Below are 16,034 nucleotides of genomic sequence, written 5' to 3'. Positions count from 1 at the left end.
TTAGGTAGATTCCTTACCCATATTGAATGTACATGTTATTTCTTCTGTAAGATGAGAGTAAGGTTCATTCTCTTCCTCTCTTCCTCTTCACTGTAAAAGCTTTTTCTTGCCTCTTTTATGGAAAATTATTTATATCATTCTCCTCCCTTTCCTTTTCTCCCAGTACATTCCTCTCTCCTTAATTTCATTTTTAAAAAAATGTTATCCCATCATATTAGATGTACATCTGTGCCATTTGTGCACACAAACTCCTAACTACCCCAATGAGAAAGTTCTTATGTAGCTCATAAGATCCCTTCCATAGAGGAATATAATCATATTAACCTTAAATCTCTTATGATTTCTCTTTCCTAATTACCTCATTATGCTTCTCCAGAGTCCTGTATTTGAAAGTCAGATTTTTTATTCAGCACTGGACATGAATCTTTGAAAACCTCTATTTCATTGAATGTCTACTTTTTCCCCTGAAGCATTATACACAGTTCTGCTGGGTACGTGATTCTTGGTTGTAATCCTAGCTTCATATGCTCTCTAGAATATTATGTTCCAAGCCATCTGGTCTTTAAATGTATAAGCTGCTAAATCATTTGTTAACCAAGTGTGACTCCACTGTACTTGAATTGTTGCTTTCTGAATGCTTGCAATATTTTCTTCTTGACCTGGGAATTTCAGAATTTGGCTATAATATTCCTTAAGAGTTTTCATTTTGGGATCTCTTTCACAAGTGATAGGTAGATTTTTTTCAATTTCTTTACCCTCTGTTTCTAGAAAATCAGGACAGTTTTCCTTGTCAATTTCTTGAAAGTTGATGTCCAAGGGGCAGCTAGGTGGCACAGTGGATAGAGCACCAGGCATGAAGTCAGGAGCGCCTGAGTTCAAATTTAGTCTCAGACACTTTAACACGTCCTAAGCTGTGTGACCCTGAGCAAGTCACTTAACTCCAATTGCCTCAGCAAAAAAAAAAAAAAAAAAAATGCTGTCCCAGACCAATAATTTTAAAATTATCTTTACTAGATCTATTTTCCAAGTCAGTTGTTTTTCCATGAGATATTTCACATTGTTTTCTATTTTTCCATTCTTTTGGTTATGCTTTATTGTACCTTGATGTCTTATAAAGTCATTAGCTTCCATTTGTTCAATTCTACTTTCTACTTTTTTTAAGGAATTATTTTCTTCATTGAACTTTTGTACCTTCTTTCCCATTTGGCCAGTTTTGCTTTTTAAGGTATTCTTTTCATTAGCTTTTTGTATTTACTTTTGCACCACCCTAAATTCTCTTCTTAATTTTTCCTCTATTTCTCTTACTTGATTATCAAATCCCTTTTAATCTCTTCCATGGTCTGATACCAATTCTGATTTTTCTTGGAGGATTTGGATCTAATAGCTTTGATTTTATTATTTTCTAACGTGTGTTTTGATCTTCTTTGTCATCATAGTAACTTTCTTTGTCAGAAACTTCTCTGTTGTTTGTTTTTTTCTTACCTTATGTAGTTTTTAACTCTGTTAAAGTGGGGCTCTGTTTCTAGGGTGGAAGTCATAGTGTCCCAAACCTCAGGAGGTTTTTGCAGCTGTTTTCAAAGATCCTTCTGGGAACCTGACCACAAGCATTCTTTTCTTTCCTGAAGCTTTTAGGTGTGTCCCCACCCTACTGTAGCTGTAAAATCTAGTGTGCTAAAGCACTAGAGTCCTTCTTCAGTGTTAATGAAGAGACCTCCTGGGAGATGAGGCCTCAGGAAGGTGCAGTTACCACCACTGTCCATGCTCAGTCTTGGTTTACTGGCAAACCATTTTTGCCAACCTTAAAAGCTATCTTAGGCGTCTCTGGGCTGAGAGGTCCAGAAACTGCTATTGCTGCTGCTGATTTGGAGGTCCTTCTTTGCTGGGTTTAGGGCTGCTGGGGGGGAGGGGCTACATTGGAATTGCATGCTGGGCTCCCACTCTGGTTCCACAGATCTTTTCTGCTGACCTTCCAAATCCTTTTTTGTGTCTCTGTGTTGAGAGGTCTGGAAGCTACCAGTACTGCTGCTGATTCAGAGATTGCTAGACCCGTTCTTGCTTTGCTGGCTTGGGGCTGGGGGAGAGGCAGGGTTTGAGCCTGCGCTGGTATGGCTTGCACCAGGACTACCTATTGAACTCTTCCCTGTCATAGACCTTTTCCACTAACCACCTAAGTGGTCTTTAGCTGGAAAATGTTCTATTCCATCTCTTTGGGTGTGGGGGAAGACAGTTAATGAGTTTAAGATAAAATTTTATCTACTTTATTTTCAGAACACAAATATCAATCAAGGCAGTTTTGATCTTCACTCCTTAAAATTGGGAATACAGTCTTCTCATAGAAATAAGACTGTATCAGATTCTGAAGCTGTCTTGCATTTAGCTGACGGATCCTTAGATGATACTCTAACTCCAAAAATATCTATTCAGAAATATGTGGCTGCAGATTCTGTGGAACTTCTTGAAAATGGATTTAGTTCAGTTGATGCTTACTGGTCACCTACTACTGATAGGAGGATTTGTGAAAATTGGAATTACAGTGAAAAGAAGAAAAATGGTAATTTTTTTTGTTTGTTTTTGAAATAAAATATTTATTAGATATTTTATTGATAAACATTTCAGTTAGAAACATACAAATAGATTTTTTTTTCTCCTTTTATAACACACAAAGCTATAGAGAAGTTCCATGAGGCTTAAAAAAATTGACTTTTGTTTTCTACTTTGTCATACTAGAATAGCAAGTCTAAATTTTTGATAATATTGTATCCTTCTATATGCTTGGGACACATTGACAAAAATAAAACCATTTTTGGGAACCTCAAAGGTGTGCTTACAATATAATTGAAAGCAATAATATATGTATGTATTTTAATGTTATAAGATATACAAAAAGTCCTCGATAAATAGTTCTAATTTTCTTTCTTTTTCAATTCACTAATTTTGGTTAAATGTCTTTATGCTAAGCACTGGATCTGTTTGAAAATTAGAAATTGACAATTTATATACTTGAGTAATGTTTTGGTGTTAAATGTTTTTGGTGGTAGTTTTTTTTTTTCTTCTTTTTTAATCAGAGAGCTAAACATTTCCCCTTTAATTATATAGGCTTTTCCAGTATTTTTACTGAGTCTTTTAGTTTTTTTTTCTTTTTTTTTTTCCTAAGCAGGTTGCTTTTATCGTGCTTAATTTTAGCTACTCTTCATATAAGATAGTACTTTAACCATTTCATTGACAGTGATAAGATTGAGAGCTGACCATATGTTCTAATTCCAAGAATTTTATTGCCAAAAGGAAAATGTATTATTTCTTACTTTATCACGATCTATCAGGGGTAATCTATCATGAAACACATTTTTCTCATGTATAAACCAAATCTCACATTTTAAAGGGTTTTAAAAACTAATTTTTAAATTACTTTCTCTGTCATGATATTTTTTTGTGTAATTCTTTTTCTGAAGGTGCTCTACCACACAGTGTGGTCTATCAAAATGAAGAAGGCAAATGGGTTACTGATCTTGCTTATTATACTTCTTTTGATGAAGAACAAGATTTAAATCTTTGTAGAGATAATGAAGGAAGTGAAAAATTCAGATCTGGATGTAAGTATGTGTTATTCTGTGTTTTCTTCATTCCTGAATTCCTCCTCTTCCCTCTTTTCCCCCACTATGTATAATTAGAGATGATAAATACAGTACATATTATTTATATTTTCTTCAAAGGCATTTTTAAATAAACTTAACTTGATGCAATCAATAAAGATTAGCCTTTGGGATTTTTTATTCTTAGTGAAGAAGTTTAAAGTTTGGATCGGTACTTCTCTTTCATTTACAGCAATGGGCTTTTTAGAGCTGACATAGATATATTCATATGTTCCATTTCTGAAAATTTTATTGCCAAAATGAAAATGTATTCATTCACATTAAAGATACCTTTCATGTCATCAGTAAAAAAATTGTTAGAAAATAAATATTACATTTTAATGGAAAATTAGTCTCATTTCAATTCAGGAAATATTACATTTATTAAACCCTATTGTGTTCAAGATAGAGATTATAAAGATGAATAAGACAGTCCGTAAGGTCAGTAAAAAGTTGATTCAGATTATAAATTAATCTGATTTCAGCTATATTAAAAACTTTAATAATGGGTTTGGTTTTTTCTTATTTTTTTTCTGAAAGGGAATTTGGGAGTTTTTTGGCAACTTACTTTCATTAGGTTCTTCCATTATAGCATTTTGGCAAAAGTAGTGGTAAAAATTACTTAATGGGATTTTGCAGGATCAAATGATCTTATTTGAAAGAACATCTCAGAATTAGAAAGAATTTCAGATGTCTTTTATTCCCAAAGACATCTGACAGATGGTATGTAGTATCTGCTTGATGACCTTCACTAACAGAGAATGCATTTCCTCCTAAGACATTTGTATAGCTCTGAATATTTCTAAAAGCTGACTCTTTGTACCTCTACTCATTTGGTAGAACCCTGGGTTCTGTTCTTTGGGGCCAAGCATAACAAGCCTAATTTTTACTCTTCTATGAGACTTTAAAATGCCTTAAGACAGCTCCCTTGATTCCTTCTTTCCTTTACCGTATTTTCTCCAAGTTGAATATTTTTTGTCAATTGTTCTCTTCTGTGACATGGTCTCATCTTCCTTGCTATGATGGACACCTTATTTCAATATGCTCCACCTTGTCATTGCCCTTCATAAAATTTCGTGCAATGTGATACTCTAGGTGTATAATGTATAGAGTACCTTAACCTCTCTTGATACTATACCCCTTTTGATCCCGCCTAAGGTGATTTAGTTGTTGACATACTGTTGGATTTTATTGAGATTACAATTTACTAAAATCCCTAGAACAGTTTCATAGAAACTGTTGTTTAGCCACTTCTGGTGGCTGTTTGTTTTCTTACCTTATTATGTAGTTTTAAACTCTGTTAAAGTGGGGCTCTGTTTCTAGGGTAGAGGGTTTTTGAATTTTTGTCCCCAAGTGTAGGAGTTTCCCTGTTTAGCCAATCCTTTTGGATTCTTTGTCATTCTTATGCTAATTATTTGTTCAACTTTATACCTTTGTTATATTTCATAAGTTTTTATAAATAACTTCTAGCCAAGTCATGGATTAAAATCTTAGCTGAATAAATGTTTATTCATTGATTTATTTCCCAAAATTTCTTAGCCATTCCCCAGATGATATATTGGTTTTTTATCCCCATGGAAAGTGTAGTTGTAAAGGTTTTGGTGTATATGGAAATTTTATTCTTATCAAATAAGTAATGGAGTAAGAGTGGAATCTCTAAGGCAAAAAGGATTAGATACTATGCTCAATTCATTCAAATAATTCCAAATTGATTTTCAAAATGGTTGTGCTGATTCATATAGCTCTATCAATTTACCAGTGTAAATCACAACTCCTTCAGCATTGGCTATTGGCATCTGTTACCATTTTTAGTTTTCAGGGCATGAGGTGAAACCTCATTGTTATTTTAATTTTCATTTCTCTTATTAGTGATTTGGAAGATTATTTTCATATATTCCTTAATATTTTGCAATTCTTTCTTTGTTTATACCCATTGACCATTTAATTATTGAGGATCACTTTTATTTTTATATTTTTCTGTTAATTATTTATGTATTTTGAATACCAAGCTCTCTTCTGAGAAGTTTGATGGATTCTCCCTCCCCTCACTTTTTATCTTAGATGATTTTTTTGGGAAGCTTTTCAGTTTCACTTAATTAGAGTTATCTGTTTTATCTTTTACAATGCCTACTTTTACCAGTTTTGTTTTATGTAGTTCTGCATAAGACAATAGAGAGTGACTGGAGAACAATAAGAACATAGAAAGGTATAAAGATAGGAAAGGGGAGATAAAACTATTTGCTAATCACATGATAACATACTTAAAAAACCTTGGGGAATCTGCCAAAGGCATTAATTTGAAAAGATTATTGCTCTTTTAGACTACAAAATAAATCCTCAAAAAAATCATCCTTTCAGTACAATAATAACAAAATTCAACAGGTTAGTATTAGAAAAGGAAATTCCTTTCCAACTAACTATAAAATTAACAAAATACTTGGGGATCATTCTGCCAGGACACACAAAATAAATGTAAAGATTCAAGTATAAAATGATCCTTTATAATATGAGAAACAATTTAAAAGGAAAATCTTATGCTCATGTCCTACCCATGCCAATATAATAAAAATGGACAGTTCTACCCAAGTTAATTTACAATGTTATTGCCATGTGAATTAGATTAAAATATCAAACTCACTAAAAGTTCACTTTAAAGATAAAGGATCTTTAATATTATGGGAACTTATGAAAAGCTATAGAGAGCAAAAGAAGAATTCCTTTCATTTTTCATCATCTTCCATCCCTGAAACATTATTTCCTCTTTTATTTCTTGGTTTCATTTAAGTTCCAGTTAAAATCCTACCTTCTACAGGAAATCTTTCCTAATCCCCCTTAATGTTAATGCTTTTCTTCTTTTGATCACATCAGCCATAATATTTCACTTGAGAAGCAGGAGATACAAGTTAGTGGAAGTGCAATCCAGGTCAATTGTAATAACTTTATAACTGCTTCAGCACATTTACCACACTTCTCTAAGGAAGATAACTCATACACAAATTTAAGGCTTCATGTATTAAATGTTTTAAGAGGGACTACTATGAGTTTTGTATTCTGGCTATTGGGTGGACACTGATCTAAATCTTTTAGGGATTTCTTCTGGTAGAGATAAGAAGGGAAATTACAGGGAAAAAACATTCATTAAAATATGGGGTTGGAAGAACAACATCACAGGGATTGATTGGGAGCATAGTTATAAAACCAGTATTTTGACTGCTTAGGGTAATTGAAGGTAAGTACGGAACACACAGATGAAAATGTTTAGATTTTATTTTCAGGACACTGGAAAGCTTAGAGACATTTTTAAAAAGTTAAAAATAAAATTTGTTACTAATAAAGGTAATTAAACTTATTTTTAAAAACTTGAATGCTTTTGAGAAAAGACTGATACGATCACAGTTATGCTTTAGGAGCATTACTTCTGAAGTCTGGGGAAACTAGTGACACAGGGAAATTGCACAGGAAACCTGTAATAATTGATATTAGAAATTGTAATGTGTTTTTATGTCCATTATCTTGTGCCTTACGAGGTATCTTTAGAAGCTCTGGTAAAATAGGTGGATAACCTGGTTTTTATTCACTTATATAGATAATAAAATTTCACTTGAAGCATTCATTGATTGATTTATAGATAAGTGCCATGTAGAGTTAGGATTTGAACGATTGCTTTTGTCTTTTGATTCCAGATTTATTCCTTGTTCTACCATAACTTTTTTACCCAAATATGATAGGGCTTAATTTCAAAAGATAATTATTCATGATTTCACATGCCATATAATTATGACCTTTTTTTGATACTTGAAAAAGGTTTATTTTTATAGCATTTTTCTTTGTCAACTAATACATAGTTTTGTAGATATGTAGTTGTTGGTGCCATTAATATTATTATGCCAAACTCTTTTTTAAGCTGAAGCAATTGCTTTGATTGCTCAAGATGAAGAAGAATTTGAAAGAGAGCACAGATTTATGCAGGTTAGTAATTTGTTTCAAGTCATTAATAGTGACTGGCAGTTATATATCACTTACTATATATTAAGCACTTTATGGTTATTATCTTATTTGATCCTCATAACAGACCTGGGAGGTAGTTTCTATTATTATTCTTCTCATTTTACTGTTGAGGAAACTAAGCCAGGCTGCTTATGTTACTTGTTTGGGCTCACACAGCTAATAAATATCTGTAACAGATTTTGAACTTGGATTTTTCTGACTCCAGACTTGATGCTCTATAAAATGTTAGTCTATTATTATTAGTGTGAATGAAGGTACAATTTAAATTTTCTTTTGAATAAAAGTTTTTATTTGATGCTTTAATTCTTGCAAAAATGCTTTCCCTACAGACTTTTTAGGTGGGTATTATAAATATAACCTTTTTTTTTTTTTTTTCATAATAAGAAACTCAAGTTCAAAAAAAGTAAAGTTATTTGGCTGTAGTGTCAGACACAACTAGTGTCAAGTCTGGGATTTTAAACCAAGTTTTTTTTTCTTATTTCAATTCAGTTTTTTTTTTTTTCCAATGTTTTACATTGTTTCTAGAATGTAGTCAACATAATTTCTAATGGGGGATGGATTTAGATCATGGTTATTGCATGTTTTAGAGTATCAAGTAGCATATAGTCATTGTATATCTTTGAAGCCCTTTTTTACTCCTTTATACTTTGAATATTTTAGGGTTCTCTTTGCAGAATAAATAACTTGCTGAACCATACTCGTTTTTAAGATATCCTTGCAGTTTAATTCTGATTGTAATGAAAAGCTCTAAGTAGTAACAATGCTAGATATTAAAAATTTTTTTGATTTTAGGGCAGACATTTTCCTTATAAAAATATCTTTTTAGTTATGAATTTGATCATATCAAACCCAATATCTTGAGGCTTGCAATCAGACAAAAAAAAATCATGCCATTGAATTAAAATATATCTCTCTCCATTTAGATTTCTTCCTTTTGTTCATTTGTGATTTTAAAAAGCAAATGACAAAGATCTTTAAAATTTAAACACTCTCCTAAAATTATTTTTTTCATAGGAAGAGAAAATCGATCTTCAAAACACTTCAGGTGCCCTAGGGGATACATCATGGAATGCATCTATTAATTATAATTTGTTGAGGAGATCGCTGACCACATCAGATATGGCTGGAGATGATGCCAGTTATTTGCGACTTTCTTTGGGGGAGTTCTTTGGTCAGAGATCTGAAGCACTTGGCTGCCTTGGAGGAGATAATAATGTAAAAAGGGTAAGTATTAGAATATACAAAGAAAAATCAAAGTAGCCAAAAATTATCCCATTAGTTAATGCTTATGTACTGTACTAGATGATGGGCCATAATTTGTCTCACATGTTTTAAAGATTTATGTTTAATTCTATTTTACAGTCTTTAAAAACTTAGGTACACTATATTCTTATAGGAGAAATTCATTCCTATATTTAGAAATCAAAATTTAAGTTTGGAACATAGAAACTTTTTTGCATTATTCATTGAATAATTCATTCAACTTGAATAAAACATTCAACTTCATTGAAAATTCATTTCAATAAAACTTTTAAACTATTTTAAAAAAACTATATAAAATCTGACAGTGAAAACATATCACAAGAGCTACAGGAAGCTTTTAATCTATCTAGATCTAGATCTATCTATCTATCTATCTATCTATATATTATATATTATATATATTTAATATATTTAATATATATGATATATATATATATATTATATATATAATATATAAAATATATGTATATATTTTTTTTTTGTTGTTGAGGCAATTGGGGTTAAGTAACTTGCTCAGGGTCACACAGTTAGGACGTGTTAAGTGTCTGAGATCAGATTTGAACTCAGATTTTGAACTAAATCTATTATCCAAACCTTAAAACATTGTTACATTATACAAAAAAAGATGATTTTTAAAATTTTTAATTTTTTTTTCTGTTTTCATAGAAATATGTAAGGAAATTTGTAAATTACTGTGTGTCTTTATACATAGGTGGTTAATATTTGAATTGAAAAATATTAAAGGGGATATTTTATGGATATTTTAAAGTAATAAACATTGGCTTTTAGAAGATTTATGTTATATATTTTTTAAAAGTAGTTAATTCTTTGGATTGATAAATTAATTGGGAGTTGGATTCATAAATACCTTATTGACTGTCCCAGAGCTACTGGGACAGACTAAAATTTTAGGGCAATATATTTAGCTCAGACTTTGCAGAGAGCCTAAAGCATTGTGAATTATTTTTATAAACTATTTCCTCAGATTGACACAAATTAAATTCACAAAGCTTATTTGACAACATAGAATAATTTTTTTTCATCTTAATCTGATTTGAGACTTGGTTTTATTACCATCGTTAGCTTTGACCAATTGTCATAGGACAAACTTTTTTCCCAAGCAAAATTATTTTACAACTTCAAATGAAATCACTAAAAACAGTTGTAGTCATTTTTTTTTTTTTAAATAGCAAATGCATTTCGTTAGATGATCCTAGTTTGTAGGACCAAAGAAGTGGATGAAATTGTCTTAATCCATATTGAATTGGTAGGTGAAAAGAAAATACTTTTGAATTCATCAGGGTAAAAAGAATATTCTCTTTTGTTTCTTGTTCCTAGGTCTTTGTGAATTGTGAATTTTATTTGATGTGTTTTTTTCTCTCTTGAATGATGAGGATATTTGAAATAAAATGTTTGAAAGATAATTACTTTTTGTTGTAGAACAAAAGAATATTGCTTAGCTTAGTGTCTATCTCCTTTTCTTCCCTCAGTATCAGACAAATAGTATACTTACATTCTAATAAAAATCAGTCATTTGTTAAATGCCTACTATATATAATGCTATTTTATATATATTTACACACATCTATATATGAATTGTGTGTGTGTGTATGTGTATATATATACTTATATATATGTATGAATTTTATGTGTGCTTATGTATATATGTGTGTATGTATATATACAGAGTTAGGATGACCCACAAATTTGAGGGTTTTTTTAACTAATAAGGGGAGATTTATTTGAATTTGATTAATATCTAAGTGGATGAAATATAATACAAAATTATAAGTTCATAAAATGTATACCCACTGCTATTGTAGTCAGTTAAGGACTTTATAGAAGAGGTAGCATTTGATTGGTTCTTCAGAGATTAGACAGATATGAATAGGTTGAGGTAAGCAAATGGAAGAAGAAGTATTTTTATGCATTTTATTAGTGTGCTGCAGAGTAGAAATCTGGGTTTAAGGTTTTTTTCCCCAATTTTATGAACAAAGCATTTATAGTCTATTAAATTGTGAGATATGTAAGTGGCATTGTTGTACAAAATGCTTTTCTATTGTTTTGGTTTCACATATATTGTAGAGAAACTAGGGTTAAGGAGGAAATTGTTAAATAAAAATCCTTTTGCAAATCCATTTTCATGACTAATGCAAGATATATCAAATTGAAATGGCATTTTGCAATGAAATATGCTATAATTGAGTTATTTAAAGGACAGTTTGGAGGGTTGGGTTTGATGATGGATTGTAATATTTCTGAACTACTTTGTAAAATGAACTGCATTATAGTAAATTTTCCTATATTACAGTTTGAAAATTTAAAAAAATAACATGTTCAATTATTTTGTAGCCATCGTTTGGTTACTTTATTACATCTCCAGAAAAAAGAGAACCTGTAGCTCTATTGAGGGAATCTGATGTGTCAGCAGACAATTTAGAACAAGATCAAGAGCAGCATGTTCTCTTTTCAGGTAATGGTTGAAGTTTTGGGGCCTAATTAACTCTTATTATTGTAATTTTAACAGTTGCTTTCACTCCAGTTGATATTTTCTTAAATGTTGGTAGAGATAGCTACTGAGCAGTCTCTTAAAAATGCTCAGTTTTTCTTTTCCCTGCATTAACATTTATTTAGATTAATTTAGGACTATAGATCTTAAATGCTTGTTGATTAATTGGGCCCAAAAAAGATTTCCCTGTAGTTGATTAAATGGACCCAAGAAAGGTTTTCCTGTAGGCTTCTCAACCCCCAGATTAATATTTTCTTTTAGAGATTTGTGGTGGCTATTAGTGATTTCTTAATTATGATAGCTAAATTATAATTTTGTAACAGACTATACTATATGTTTTAATAAAGTTTTATCCACTAATAGGCTGACCATTAATTATATGATAATTTAAATGTATACATAACTTAAATTAACATAACACAATACAAAGTAAAATGTAAATGGACTCCAGTCTTACCATTATCATGTGGCTTCTGCAGTAGTTGCGGCAGAGCAATAAGTGAGAGATCAGTTTTTGATCATCTGATGAATCTTAAGTGTTGATTATTTTCATGTGTGTTAATTTGAGCAATCTTGACATTCCTCCTGTAAGTAAAATGAGAAGATGACAGTTCAGAAGCCTTCCTTGAGAGACAAAGAAATTGGCAGAGTTGGTTTTATCATAATTTCTTAGTAAACTTTTCTCTTTTTGTTTTTTGATAAACATTTATAAAAAGACTACCATGAAGATAAACATTTTTTTTTTTAATTTGGAATTTTTTTTTTCCACAGTATATATGCATGAGTAATTTTTTTTTTATATTATCCCTTGTATTCATTTTTCCAAATTATCCCTCCCTCCCTTCATTCCCTCCCCCCAATGACAGGCAATCCCATACATTTTACATATGTTACAGTAAAACCTAGATACAATATATGTGTGTAAATACCATTTTCTTGTTGCACATTAAGTATTAGATTCCAAAGGTATAAGTAACCTGGGTAGATAGACAGTAGTGCTAACAATTTACATTCACTTCCCAGTGTTCCATCTCTGGGTGTAGTTATTTCTGTCCATCATTGATCAACTGGAAGTGAGTTGGATCTTCTTTATGTTGAAGATATCCACTTCCATCATAATATATCTTCATACAGCATTGAAGTGTACAGCGATCTTCTGGTTCTATTCATTTCACTCAGCATCAGTTGATGTAAGAATCTCCAAGCCTCTCTGTATTCCTCCTGCTGGTCATTTCTTATAGAACAATAGTATTCCACAACCTTCATAGACCATAATTTACCCAACCATTCTCCAATTGATGGGCATCCATTCAACTTCCAGTTTCTAGCTACAACTAAAAGAGCTGCCACAAACATTTTGGCACATACAGGTCCCTTTCCGCTCTTTAGTATTTCTTTGGGATATAAGCCCAATAGCAGCAATGCTGGGTCAAAGGGTATGCACAGTTTGATAACTTTTTGGGCATAGTTCCAAATTGCTCTCCAGAATGGCTGGATTCTTTCACAACTCCACCAACAATGTATCAATGTCCCAGTTTTCCCACATCCCCTCCAACATTCATCATTATTTGTTCCTGTCATCTTAGCCAATCTGACAGGTGTATAGTGGTGAAGATAAACATTTTTGTCAGGTTTTTTTGGCAGAGGATAGTGAGATAATGGTTTGCGAAGAACTGAAAAAACTTAGCCACGTTCAATCACCATATACTTTAATACTTGGTAATTTAAATATAAAGGTATATGATTTAAGAGAAGATGCTAAAATTTTTGGAGAGGATATTTCGGTTGTAAAAAATGAAATAAGTTGTAGACTTAGACCACATAGAAGTCTCTCCTATTATATATTGTGAATGTTGTCTTAAGAAAAGGAAGATGGTAGACAACACATAGCACCAAATAACATGAAGAAAACTGATCCTATTTTAGCAGAAAAGGAATAATAACATATATGGAAGTCATTTACAAATTGACTGTGTTAAACTGTCCTTACAAATCAACCTCAGAATTAATACCAAACAAATTAGAATAAAATGAAAACATGAGACATGCACTTTGAGCCAACTCCAACCCAACCTTTTAACTAAGCTGAATAGCTTGGAATGCTACAAGGTACGAAATAGCAAAAGAACTGATATCGACACAAGTTTCTTCAGGAAGTTTAGCCCAAGTACATAAGATAATTACAATAGATAAAATCATAAGAGCCTTGAAACTTCTTTAACCAACATGAATTCCTTCCCAAGTAGCCAGATGAAAGCCAACTAATTAAATGTCTTCTAAGTATTGGGCTCTGTAAATGTAAGACAAAAATGAAAATTCTTTTGGAAACTAAAAATGAGGATTGCAGCCTTTAAGGAACTTGTATTTTATAAATACTGTGTAACTATATTTTCTATACTGTTTACTGAACTAAGTTATTAGATGAGTTCAAATGCCAGATCAGCTGGTTATGACCTTGAACTGATCACTTAACCACTTTAGGCCTCAGTTTTTTCATCAGTAAAATAAAGCAGTTGGACTAAATGCCGTTTCAGGGTCCTAGAATTTTCCAGGTCCCTGTGTATTCTCAGCAAAGGCCTTTCCCACTTTGGAATAGTTAAAGGCATTGCTACTATGACCAATGGGATCTTGAAATTAAAGAATGGAATGTAGTCAAGAATGGATCTGTAGAAGTCAGAGAACTGATCTAAGTTTTGTGGCCTGAAATAAAACACTTTGTCACTAAGGATTTGAGTTTGTGTGATCTATAAAAATGGAGAAGTTATTTGGCCTCTTAAATTTTATTTATGCCATAAGTCTATATATCTTTTTTTTTTTTTAACTTTTTATTTTTTCAAAACGTGTGGAAAGTTCTGTATCATTAGCCCTTGTAAAACCTTGTGTCCCAATTTTCCTTCCCTTCCCCCACGCCCTCCCCTAGATGGCAAGTAGTCCAATATACATATCTTTTTTGAAGTAAATTATTTTAAGTTCAAATTTCACATTTAAGTTGTGCTAATTGTTGTGTAGGGTGTAAAGGGTATATAAAAATAGTCTTGGTCTTCAAGGAATTTATAATTTAGTAGGTGAAATAAAACAGATCATCTGGAGAGAAGGAAAGTAAGGCAAAAACATTTAAATGTAATCATTTTACATTACAAATGTAAATTTATAATATTTTTCTTTTCATCTTTTTCTGTGAACAGTATTGCTTATAATCTATATTACAATCTCATTTGGGCATGGATTTATTTAAATGACATATTACAGTCTCAAGATAATCATTATTAATAATTTCATATATTAGTTAAATATCATTGTTTATAGAAAAGTGCTATGCCTTAATCATGATTCTTATTTTGCATTTATATAAGACTTAACATTTGTAAAGCATAGATAACTTTGATTTGAAACTTTCAGGGAATGGACTAAAATCCACAGTTATTTAATTGTAAAGAGTCAGGAGTCCCTCCTTCTCCCCAAAATAAAACAGTATGGATCTTAACATCAGCTGCTGATTTGTTCATTGCCTCAACTCATTCTTATTTAGTGAAAGATTGAAGTCTCTTTTTTGACAGTAGTCATTTCCTTTCGTCTTCAGTGTCATGGATTAACAATTATCAATTCTGTTATTTTTGTATTACCCTGTAAATTTTAAAAGTGTTTTTTTTCTTCAGATGTAAAAGAAAAATCCAGGAAGCCAGTATGTGATGGATCAGCCACGTTTAACATTGATGATTTGGAGACCACTTCACAAATAGATGAAAATAAGATTTTTAAAGAAAGAGCAGAGGTATTTTTTTTTTTTTTATGAACAATTCACATTTAAGTAAAGTTATTGATCATTGTTAATATAGAAGCAATATTGATGCTTATTTTTTCTCTCCCTAATTATCTTTAGTAATCAGAGATAACAGATAAATGTTTAAAAGTGCATGTTTTAAAAATTTATGAAACATACTTGTTTTTATATAATGTAAAACATATTTTTCATTTTTACACAATGCTTAACTGTAACAGTTTTTGATGACATCCCTGAAAGTTATTTTTACCATAATTTTATCTAATGCTCAAACCTAGAATTCCATGGCTTGTTTCCTATATAATTGTGTACAAGGTAGATTTGAGTCTTTTCAGAAAGAGAGAATAACTCATATGACCTGTCACAAAAAAAAAAAAAAATCTGACATACTGTGGAAAATTAAGTCTTTGTCATTAAAAATATATGCACTTATTAAAAAAAAAATTGTCTTCTCTTTTTCCTTTCCAACTGTGTTTATCCTTAGCAGCTCTCTGTTTTGCCTATTCTGATGGCTGGCTCAAGTTGTTGGCATTTTTAAGATTTTGAGTCTTTATTATTCCTACTTTTCAATATGTGCTTTATTGGAAAGCTTGAAGATATTCACAAACTTTTAAGTGCCATTTTTTTCTTACTGGATTTATTGCCTTTTTTTTTTAAATCATTGAAATTGTTTAGATTTGAAATCCCCTTAACAGCCTGTGGTTGAATGATGCATGAATACTGATGTTTTATTGGGTCACTTAGCTGTTACATAGATTAATTCTTAGTTGGTACTAAGTCTCTTATAATCATTACTTTCACATCATACTTTCATATATGTACATATATGCATATACACATGTGT

The 16,034-nt window shown here is 31.3% G+C and overlaps 1 protein-coding gene across 1 annotated transcript in view; it reads left to right on the top strand.

Annotated features, from left to right (window-relative positions):
* The window catches only part of CEP192 (centrosomal protein 192), a 164,431-nt gene that overhangs the window by 65,449 nt on the left and 82,948 nt on the right, over window positions 1–16,034 (top strand). The window contains exons 19-24 of the mRNA XM_074279226.1: window positions 2,269–2,551; window positions 3,450–3,590; window positions 7,534–7,598; window positions 8,652–8,861; window positions 11,253–11,373; window positions 15,066–15,181. Coding sequence (XP_074135327.1) covers window positions 2,269–2,551; window positions 3,450–3,590; window positions 7,534–7,598; window positions 8,652–8,861; window positions 11,253–11,373; window positions 15,066–15,181 — 936 coding nt within the window. The remainder of the gene's footprint in view (window positions 1–2,268; window positions 2,552–3,449; window positions 3,591–7,533; window positions 7,599–8,651; window positions 8,862–11,252; window positions 11,374–15,065; window positions 15,182–16,034) is intronic.

This window comes from Sminthopsis crassicaudata, chromosome 1 (genome assembly GCF_048593235.1).
Source record: "Sminthopsis crassicaudata isolate SCR6 chromosome 1, ASM4859323v1, whole genome shotgun sequence".
NCBI lineage: Eukaryota > Metazoa > Chordata > Mammalia > Dasyuromorphia > Dasyuridae > Sminthopsis > Sminthopsis crassicaudata.
Note: the sequence above shows the minus strand (reverse complement) of the source record. Positions and strands in the feature narration are given on the sequence as shown.